Source organism: Boleophthalmus pectinirostris, unplaced genomic scaffold, assembly GCF_026225935.1.
Source record: "Boleophthalmus pectinirostris isolate CB_2022bp ecotype Guang Dong unplaced genomic scaffold, ASM2622593v1 HiC_scaffold_3, whole genome shotgun sequence".
In the NCBI taxonomy this organism is placed as follows: Eukaryota; Metazoa; Chordata; class Actinopteri; order Gobiiformes; family Gobiidae; genus Boleophthalmus; species Boleophthalmus pectinirostris.
In genome coordinates this window covers 24,002,842-24,014,052 of record NW_026571299.1, presented here as the reverse complement: position 1 = coordinate 24,014,052, position 11,211 = coordinate 24,002,842, and the positions used below count along the sequence as shown (strand labels likewise).

General features: G+C 39.8%; 1 protein-coding gene across 1 annotated transcript; it reads left to right on the top strand.

Moving 5' to 3' along the window:
• Window positions 1–8,972: 8,972 nt before the first annotated feature.
• Window positions 8,973–11,117, top strand: LOC110158719 (leucine-rich repeat neuronal protein 1-like). Its single transcript, XM_020923241.2, has one exon. It carries the CDS (start codon window positions 8,973–8,975, stop codon window positions 11,115–11,117), a length of 2,145 nt encoding a protein of 714 aa, XP_020778900.2.
• Window positions 11,118–11,211: the final 94 nt, after the last annotated feature.

Sequence of the window (11,211 nt, the reverse complement as noted above, 5' to 3'; positions counted from 1 at the left end):
TACAGTTACTGTTATCATGAGTGGTAATTGGATTACAGTTACTTTGTTGAAATAAATGGATTACATGGTGGTATTTTCCTGTTTTCACATTTTGGGCTAAACCAGGACTAAAACCAGGACTAAACCCGGAATAAACCAGGAATAAACTAGGACTAAAACAGGTCTAAACAATATGACACGAACAGTAGGTGGACATACTCATACATTTCTCATTTCTCATATAAAAATAATTTTTCTATCAATAATATTTTTTATTTTCTTTTAGCAGATAGAAAACATCTTCTGTTAAAATCTTCATCTTTGCTTCTCTACAGTAAACAAAAGTCTGTCCATGGAGACTTGGGCTCAACAGACAATTTGAAGAAAACAAACAAGAATTTTCAGGATGTGGTTGCTACATTCATGTAGTTTTAAAAAGCATGACAATATCAAGTAATCCAAAGTATTCAGATTACGTTACTCGCTTTAAGTAATTTAATGGATTATGTTACAAACTACATTTTGATGTATGTAATCTGTAGGGGAATACATTTTAAAAGTAACCTTCCTAACACTGCCCATAAAGTAACAGAGTTAGTAACTCACTTACTGTGCTGTAAAAGTAATGAATTACTCAGCAAAGTCATTATCCAGTTATTTTTCATGTTATGTACTATTGCTCGATAAATAGAGTTTTTCTTTAGTGCAGTGACTGGAGCTCATGTTCGCTGTACCAGGGCTCAGGGTGAACAGCACAGAGATGTTAGAGGTGTGTTAGATGTGTGTGAGCATGTGACAGTGTGAGGCGCTTCATTAGATTCCAGTTACTTGAGGTAGACGTGGACAGAATTTTTTTTCCCAGGGCACAGTTACACTAAACATCCACATTCTTGGCCCTTCATTTCAATGAGGGAGAAACAGTGTTGGTATTTCCGGTTTGAAAACGCTGCCTTTGAATGTCTCTGGCTCGTTGTTGCCATTGTCTCATTCTCATTGAATTTGCCTCATTTAGCTGAAGTGTGCGGGAAAGAAACAACAAGACAGCATGAGCAGAGACTCCGCCCACCCACCTTCTTATCCAATCATGTCGGCCCCGCTCTGTCCCTCGCTGTCCCCGCTTCTGCTGATGATGTGTGTCTGTCCACTGCATGAAGCCTGACACCAGCGCCTCATTCAACCCATGCCATATTGCTTTCCCGGTAATGAAAATGGCGTTGTAACGATGGGGAGTGTAATTAGTTAGATTACTCCTTTACTGAAAATTTTACGCCGTTAATAGCACCATTTTACTTAAACGCCATTATTCCCAGCGCTGGTCCTGGTTTAGATCAAATTGGTCAAAAATTTGGGACATTTCTTGCATAAAATTGGGACAAATCACAGGTTTTGTATAAATCTGCTGAGACAGGGGACACAGGCTCAAAACTGGGACTGTCCCAGGTAAATAGGGATGTCTGATCACTCTGCCTTTAGCTGAGTAGAGATTGGCAATTCCAGGTCTGAAATCATCCAGATGATTCCAGTGAAGTGTATGGAGCGCTTCCTGTGTTACATCATGACATCACAAAGTGGAATGATGTGTTTTCTGTTTATTCTCTTCCTAAATCTGTAGGGTTTGTGTGTTAAACATGTGTGAATGAAACGAACCACAACTCCAGGTCTGTTTGTGAAGAGGAAACATTTTAACATAGATCAGAAAACAGTGTAATATGGACGATCTGAGGTTTTCAAGTTAACTAACAAAATGGTGGACGTGGGCACAGAAAACAAAAACAGCTCGGAGCTTGAGTCAATTATGAAAATAACAGTTTGTCTTGAGCTGCGGAGGAGATGGTTCTTGTAAACGTGGTTGTGCAAAAGTTTCTATTTTAGTCGGAGCTCCATGACAACACACAGGGAGCCCAACGCACTGCAGAGGAAAAGGCTCAGACTGTTGTTCATTTGATTAAACCAAAATGTCATTTACTCAAAACAAGGGATTTTCAGGAGTTTAGAAAAGACTGATTTAACTTTACCACTGACAAAACAGCTGTTGGCCTCAAGTTAAAGCTGCAGTGTGTAACTTTTCTGGTGGAAGATGGGTCAAATGCTTTTCTCCATGAAGATGTCATTGCTTTGTCTAGAATGTTTCACAGTATGGCATTAAACCTTTCTATCTTCATGGAGACCAATCCAGACCAAGTTACAGGTCAGATCTGTGGAGAGGCGACCCCGCTCACAGTCACAATGGCAGTTTTTTTATAGGTATTTTTGAGCTAAAACCACCTGTAATTGATTAAATAAGTAAGTATAGTTTATTTATATAGCGCTTTTCACAGACATACGTCACAAAATGCTTCACATACAAAAGATTGAAAAAAAAAAAAAACAGCAAAAGACACATTAATCAGTCTTGGCAGCTCTAAATCTAAGGGGGCAGAAACACTTGTTCAGAGAGAAATGTTTTTAGTTGCTTTTTAAAAGCATCTACACTGTCTAGAAAGCACAGTTATAATTGTGTATTTAAAAATGTTAAGTAGAGCTGTTTAATGTCATACTGTGGTACAGTGTAGGCCAATAGTGGGCAAATATTTTTTTCCATGGGGCCACATGACAAACAGAAAATTTTGTGGAGGCCAAAATGCTTAACTCAATTCTGCAGAATATCAATTGTATTTCTTTAAAAAAAGGAGTAAATATCATTGTTCTGACAAGCTGGTGAGACTAGTAAGAGTTTATTTTATTTATGTTTATGACTAAGCAATGAAAAAGTGAGTTTGCCTTACAAAAAATGTAATAAAAAAAAAAAATACCTCACAGTTCTTTGCAATTATTGCCAGGACATTAAAATAGAAATAGAAAAGATACTGTCCTGTGAACTCCCTCTGGATCCACTGATAAATGTATTAGGAACATTGTCAGATAATGTATGTGTAAAAGATCAACAAACCCCTCCAACAAGGACAGAATGGACTAAAACAAGTCTACATCATGGAACAGCTGACATCCAAACTTCAAATGAAAATGAACTTATTCTTAGAACGATGGACTCTGGTGACTATGTACCTGAATAATAACTAATATAATAACTCTTTGTTGAGGATTGTTCTACATGTTTATTCACACTGCTGATCTTAATAAACAAAAGTAAAAAATAAACACCTCTAAAATAAAACCAATGCATTTTTAGTCCATGCATGAGGTCAAATGATAAAATATGTTTATTTTGTAATTCCAAATTAGCTTAAACAGGCTGATCAGTCAAACAAAGGACTGTATGTGGCCTGGGAGAGTGACATATCCATAGGAACAAACAGGTGACGGACCCCCAACCGTAAAGTTACATGGTGCACTAGGGGTGTGCAAAAATGTCAAAATATCGATATATCGTTTTGTTTAATGTGATGATACAGTACCAATATTGTGGGCTGCTGCTTCGATATATCTCCAAGAGTAATTTTTAGTATATTTTACTAAATCATTTTGTTACAGCTACAGTTTTGTTGCTTGTTTAGTGGAAGAAAACTCATTTCTGTGGCACATTTGACATTTTCACTGTTTTGATGATTAAAATGTTTGTGTTTCATATGAACTTTGCACAAACACTTTTAGTATCACAGCCATGATTTAGCCGTTATTTTTTATTGAACTGTATCAAATCGATTTGAAATGTACCGTATGGTATCGAAAGTGCACTGTATTGAGATATGTATCATATCGTGGCCTATGTATCAAAGTATGTATCATATCGAAAACTTCTTAATGATACTCAGCCCTACGGTGGACCTTTAACTTATTTGTCAATTCAAGACACTTCTTCCTTTTATACCAACAATGTTAACAATGCATTCATCTTATTAGTGTAAGTTAATGTAATTTCAATACTAAGGAGGAAACTCAATACTCAATACTGATCCTGATACCATGATGACAATTTCTTTAGACAATAGTACTTTCTTTTCTATTTCCATGTGTCTTATGTGTGTAATCCTCAGTGGTCCAGTAGGTTCCTTACTAGTCTATGTGCTCTTCTACTTGTTCTGATACAGCTCAACATCATATTTTTTTAGTATCGATACCAGCTCTAGTTTCAGTTCAAGTTTTCGATCGATTAGAATCAGATTTTCAATTCTTTTAACAGCCCTAAGCCTTATATAGCATTGTCTGTCTAACTCTAGTTTACAATGACAGCATCGTGGTGTAGTGTCAAAAAAACAAAAAAACTAAGCTGTGAGGTTGCTGCTTAGAGCGGGTGTGGAGCCGAGATATGCGTCCTGTCGAGGTATGCGTCTTGTACCTGTCAGTTTGAGCTCCTCTTCTGCCAAAACTCTCTCGGTAAATGTTGCTTCTTTTTATAAAATCACACTTGTAATTTACGTTGATCAGCTAATGACATGAACGGTCCGTGAACTTCCAACAAACTTCACCATGATTAGCAAGTTGAGGTGTGTGTTGTCTTGTCATATAATTAGTTAGCTGGCCTTAATTATTAGTCCGTATCAGTGGACGGGTTTCACTTTATTCTGGAAGTTGCCGTGGGGGCTGGCATCATGATTTGGGTTGTATTATTTTGTATGGAGCTGCCGATCTCAATCATCTCAATACAGATAATAAAACCATTTTAAAGCTTCCCAGAGAGTTGGTCAGGGTATCCCCAGGTTTGACTACCCCGAACTTAAGAACGCTACACTGGAGAAACTAAACAGCTACTTCACAAGAGGATGTACCAACACAGACGAGAGAGCAGCAGTGGACCTCAGTCTGCTGTACATCTCCACTTAAAAGCCACAGGCCACTCATTTGAGGACAGCGAGGTACAGATGTTAGCTAGAGAGAAGAACTGTTTTGAGAGGGGAGTGAAAGAAGCCATTTTTGTTAAGAAAGAGAATCCTTCTCTAAATTGAAATGGAGACTCAGACACCATCTGTCTCCTATTTACAAGTCCATCCTCAAACCTAAATCAAAACAAACAAGGGAACAACAGGTGTATCCAGGTCAGGTCCAGAGGTGTGGAAGCTCCATTATGGCCATGAATAGTTATGCTAATTAGACCCCACACCCTGTACAGGTCAATAGGCCGAACTAACAAACAGAAACTGTAAACAAGTGTGTGTGTTAGTTTCAGTGTAGTTAGCTCCTCCCTGCAGACAGATATAAGGAAGTGTCCACCAGTGTCTGACCAGAACTGAAGAAGCTGCTTGGATGAACTGTGAAACATCTTCAACCAAACTAACTTTTGTCCAGTCGACAAACTGAATTTTCTCCTCGCCACAAATTTAAGATGTTTTAAAGACCTTTTTAAAACCACTTAAAACCAACTTTGCACCCATTATCCACACTAGATCCAATTCTAATATGACCATTACTCACTGCTTTAAATAACAAAAAATACTTTCATTATAAATTCTCATTCAGAACTCATTTATAGTAGTGTGCATTGCTTGTAAAATGGCCAAAGTAATATTTATGACATTCTAACAAGACAAACTAAGTATTGTTTGCACATACTCCAAATTAGATGTTGATTCATGTTACATGATTTCACTTTTCAATTTTAATATCGCACTACAGCCCGGTTGAGTATACAAAAAAAGAAATAAAATAAAATAGGCTAATGGAATTTAAGACCTTTTTTAAAAAATAAGACTTGGTCAACATTATGTAAGACTTTTTAAGGCCTTAATGTAGGAACATGAAATTTAAGACCTTTTTAAGACTTTTAAGACCCTGTGGCTACCCTGGTGGAAGTGTGTTGTTGGTCAAATGAAAACTTGAACATTTTACACAAATGAACTGACTTTATGTCATATTTAAGTTGTAAAATATTTCCCAAATTATCCATGACATGAATGGGATCCCCGATTAACAGGAAGTGCTACCACAAAAACATGTAATTTAGGAGCATTTAGAGACAGAACTGGAGCAATGAACGATGTTGTTCAGAGTCCTGCATGGGTCCATTTTAGGAGATCGGCTGCACCCGTGCAGTACAGCACCACACCCACCCGTTAACCCGTGATTATATCAAAGTTAAGCCCGCACCCGCTCTGAGCTGTTAACATTCCACCTGTTATCCGCCCGTGCCCGTGATAAATCACACACAGATTAAAAGCATTCTAACTGAAGCTTCCATCAGAATACGAATTGAAAAGTTACGACTTCAAGAATTACAATCACGAAATGAAATGTTCACACTTTCTTCAGTACGAATACGAATTCAGACACGACTCGACTGTCATCACTTCACAGGCTTTATTTACTGAGTAGAAGAAACACGGCACGGACTGAACCAGGATTAACCCAGGACTAATCTAAGACTGATTCAAGAACTAAACTAGGACTAAAACAGGACTAAACCAGAACTGAGCCAGGACTCACTGTCGGTACGGGCTCGGAGGTGCATCTGCGTAGTCCGTCGGGTGACCGCAGGCAAAAGGACCGGCGAAGGGCTCTGCCTCTGCCTCATAGAGCACAGCCTTAGCCTGATCGCTCGAGGGCTCAGGGTTCTCTCTCTCACTCTCTCTCTTAAGTCCAAGATTAGTTCTAGTGTAGTTCTGGTGTAGTTCTGGTTTAGTACTGATTTAGTCCTGACCTACCCGTGTGTAATCACTACCCGCCCACATACCCACCCGTAAAATTCCAGAACGTTAAAACCTGCCCGTTTCAGCAACTATTTACCGTACCCAACCAGGTGCAGGACTCTGACGTGGTTCTCTCTACATCCAGTCGACATACATTTCTGGTACTCTGCTTTCCTGCTTCATTTTGTAAACACCAACATCATTTTAAAGTCTTGGCCTCCTAGTGTTGTGGCGGAAAATTACTTCATGGCACATAGACCTCGACGCCGATCCATAAATCAAAAAACGATGGCGACAAGACCCCAGCAGCAGTAATTTGGCCTTAACACGCACCTCCACTTGCTAATCTTTGTGAAGTTTGTCCACGGACCTTTCATGGAGTTAGCTGATGAACGTAATTATAAATGAGATTTCATAAGAAGCAACATTTACCGAGAGAATTTTCACAAAAGAGGAGCTCAAATTTAACTAATTCATTGTAAACAGTTTGCAGTGGTCCAAAGTTATTCCTCACTTACCTTATGTCTGATCTGATCATCCTCATTGTTCACCAGGAGAACTTTATAAGCACAATTCACACTAAAATAGAGCTGTCTTATTTTGACCTCAAGAGCTGCTTATGCAAAATATCGGTAATGGGGCAAGACAAATTTTGCCCAAAAACATCTGGTAGATCCTCTTTAATGCGGCAATTTACAACGCACTGAAGAACTTGACTAAAACTTGTGAAGGGTATTTAAAGTCGCTGGCTGTGACTGCCTTAATCCAACTTGCTGACTTCAAACATACTAAAAATGATCTAACCCTCCTGTCAGCTTAGCCTTCTAGATTTCTGCTGGTTGCATTTTTCTTAAATCTTGCCCCAGTTTGGTGTTTGTGTTTGTGCTGAGTGCTCAAAGTCTGTGGGTGCACAAAAGGAGCCGTTATGCTTTGCTGCGATAAGCGTATACTTAAGCTCAAACTGCACCCGCACGTTTGAGCTCATGCAAAAAGAAACGTGTAATATAATGCAGAAGTTTTGACCTAGTTTTTGGTTAATATCTCTGGGTTTAAAGGGGCTGTACCTGATTTTATTCTCACAAACATTAACAACAGAACTACATAATTTTCTACAGTTCGCAGAGGTTCAAACTCACTTCCTTCACGCTAATTATTCACCGCAATGAGTTTATAATGCTGTTCCCAATTTGCAATCACAATAAAGGTAAAAATAACTAGAATGCCAACAGTGCACTTCCTGATTTTTGTTATAATTCAATGCAGAATGCACACGGCGGTCAAATTTTTCTTATTGTTACATAAAGGCTAGGAAATTTTACTGAGCATTTACCCCTTACCCCAGTTGTAGGGAGTATTATCTGTTACATAAGGGTAAGTTGTTGTACAGTTGTAGGGAGTATTATCTATTACGTAATAGTGAGTTATTGTACAGTGTAGGGAGTATTATCTATTGTTGTACAGTTGTAGGGAGTATTATCTGTTACATAAGAGTGACTTGTTGTGCAGTTGTAGGGAGTATTATCTGTTACATAAGGGTAAGTTGTTGTACAGTTGTAGGGAGTATTATCTGTTACATAAGGGTGAGTTGTTGTACAGTTGTAGGGAGTATTATCTATGACATAATGGTGAGTTATTGGACATTGTAGGGAGTATTATCTGTTACATAAGGGTGAGTTGTTGTACAGTTGTAGGGAGTATTATCTATGACCTAACGGTGAGTTATTGGACATTGTAGGGAGTATTATCTGTTACATAAGGGTGAGCTGTTGTACAGTTGTAGGGAGTATTATCTGTTACATAAGGGTGAGTTGTACAGTTGTAGGGAGTATTATCTGTTACATAGTAGGGTGAGTTGTTGTACAGTTGTAGGGAGTATTATCTGTTGTTGTACAGCTGTAGGGAGCATTATCTGTTACATAAGGGTAAGTTGTTGTACAGTTGTATGGAGTATTATTTGTTACATAAGGGTAAGTTGTTGTTCAGTTGTAGGGAGTATTATCTGTTACATAAGGGTGAATTGTAGGGAGTATTATGGTATGGATGTAGTCCTGTATCTCTCACTGTTTGAACGGATCTGTAGGAGCCTGTTTGAAAGTGTCCTCAGATGAATCCGCCTGTGCGACATTTTATTTTCTGCAGATGGATTTTGAGGAAACTGAATCTATTCTTGTCTTTGTCTGTGATAAATCATTGTTTACAGTTCTAACATTTTCTTTTTGTCTGTGTCTGTTGCAGGTGTAATCTGCTGTTGAGGTGCGACACCAGACAACAAAAGCTTATCTCCGAAAAGCTTGAACCAGATGTTCTTTATGCTCATCAACGCCTACAGAAGTGCCGATAACACCCAAGGAAGATACAGTTACTAATGCGTGCAAGGTTTCTCCAAACTCCATTAAAACTAGCTCTCCTCTAAAATACAAGAGAGCAACCGAGATGGCCGCCCGATCCTTGCTTTGGCCTTCGTTGATTTGGCTTCAACTTGGATTATTTTTGGCATTTCAGGTGCCAATTTACAGCAAAGAATGTCCAAGATTGTGCGTTTGCGAGATTCGACCATGGTTCACTCCGCAGTCAACCTACAAAGAGGCCATCACTGTAGATTGCAATGATCTAAGGCTAATGAAAATACCTACAAACTTGTCTCTAGATACGCAAGTGCTGCTCCTACAAAGCAATCTGATCTCACACACAAATGGAGAACTGGAAGCATTGGTTAACCTGACCGAACTGGACTTTTCGCAGAACAACTTCAGCACAGTGGAAGCAGTCGGACTACGAAGTATGAACCACTTGACGACGTTGCATTTAGAAGAAAATCAGCTCACGGAATTACCAGATTTCTGCTTGAAAAACCTCTCCAACCTCCAAGAACTGTACATTAACCACAATAAGATCAACTCAATCTCTGCTCACGCATTTGGTGGCCTTCAGAATTTGCTAAGGCTTCACCTGAACTCCAACAAGCTCCACGTTATAGATAGCCGCTGGTTTGAAGAAACTCCCAACTTGGAAATACTCATGATTGGCGAAAACCCGGTAGTTGGACTTTTGGATATGAACTTCAAGCCACTTGGGAGTCTCCGAAGTCTTGTTTTGGCCGGTATGGATCTTACAGATGTTCCTGCCGATGCGTTCATTGGGTTGGAGACTCTTGAAAGCATTTCATTTTATGACAACAAGCTCGTTCGAATTCCGCAACTCGCTCTCCAAAAAGTCCCCAATTTGAAGTTTTTGGACTTAAACAAAAATCCCGTCCAGAAACTACAAGAAGGTGATTTTCGTAACATGTTGCATCTTAAAGAATTAAGTATTAACAACATGATGGAGCTCGTGTCTATAGATCGTTATGCTTTAGATAACCTTCCTGAATTCACCAAACTGGAAGCGACCAACAACCCAAAGTTATCATACATTCACAAACAAGCGTTCAGAGAATTACCGTCTTTGGAGAGCTTGATGCTAAATCACAACGCACTGACGGCGCTCTATCAGGGGAGCGTCGAGTCCTTACCGAATTTGCGCGAAGTTAGTATACATAGCAACCCGCTACGCTGCGATTGCGTTATTCAGTGGATGAGTTCAAACCGGACGACCGTTAGATTCATGGAGCCTTCTTCTATGCTTTGCTTCTCTCCGCCTGAGCTTAAAGGACAAAAAGTACGAGAATTTAAGCTAGTCGAAGCAGCAGAGCAATGTTTACCGCTAATTTCTCACGAGACCTTCCCGAGCCATTTGAATCTCGAGTTAGGTATGAGTGTGAGCTTAGATTGCCGCGCTATGGGCGAACCCGACCCGGAAATCTATTGGGTAACTCCTTTAGGAAATAAAATAACTCAAGATACCGATTCAGACCGCTACCATTTGAGTAGCGAAGGGACTTTGCATTTGTCTCACGTCCAAGTTGAAGATTCGGGGAGGTATACGTGCGTGGCGCAAAATACGGAAGGCGCGGACACGAAAGTGACGACGATACGCGTCAATGGGACTTTAATCGAAAGTGCGCAAGTTATGAAAATATACGTGAAACAAACAGAGTCTCATTCAATTCTTGTTTCTTGGAAGGTGAATTCAAACGTTATGACTTCAAATCTTAAATGGGCATCGGCCACTATGAAAATCGATAATCCACATATTACGTACACGGCTAGAGTACCAGTTGACGTCCACGAATACAACTTAACGCATCTCCAGCCCGCTACCGAGTACGAAGTTTGCCTCACCGTGTCAAACATCCACTTACAAACCCACAAATCTTGCGTAAACGTGACGACAAGAAGCCCAACTTTCTCCCTGGACATTTCGGAGCAGCATCCTAGCGTAGCTGTGCTAGCCGTGATGGTGACGGCGTTAGCGTTCATTAGCCTAGCCACGGTCGCGGTCTACATGGCTAAAAAGTGGAGAAGGAAAAACTACCATCACTCGCTGAAGAAATACATGCTCAAAACATCTTCAATTCCGTTAAACGAGCTGTACCCGCCGCTTATCAACTTGTGGGATTCAGACCCGGAAAAAGATGCGACAGATGCGAGCGGGAAACCTTCTCCCGTCGACACCACGCGCAGCTACTACATGTGGTAAAATGTTACAGAAAAGCACAAAAAGACACAACTTTTGCCATTTTTTGAGGCAAAGGTCTCCTGTCGCTAATGTTTTTGTATTCCTGGCTTTGCGA

What these genes read in the sequence shown, in the direction of transcription:
- LOC110158719 (XM_020923241.2), top strand. Translation starts at nt 8,973, where the DNA reads ATGGCCGCCCGATCCTTGCTTTGGCCTTCGTTGATTTGGCTTCAACTT.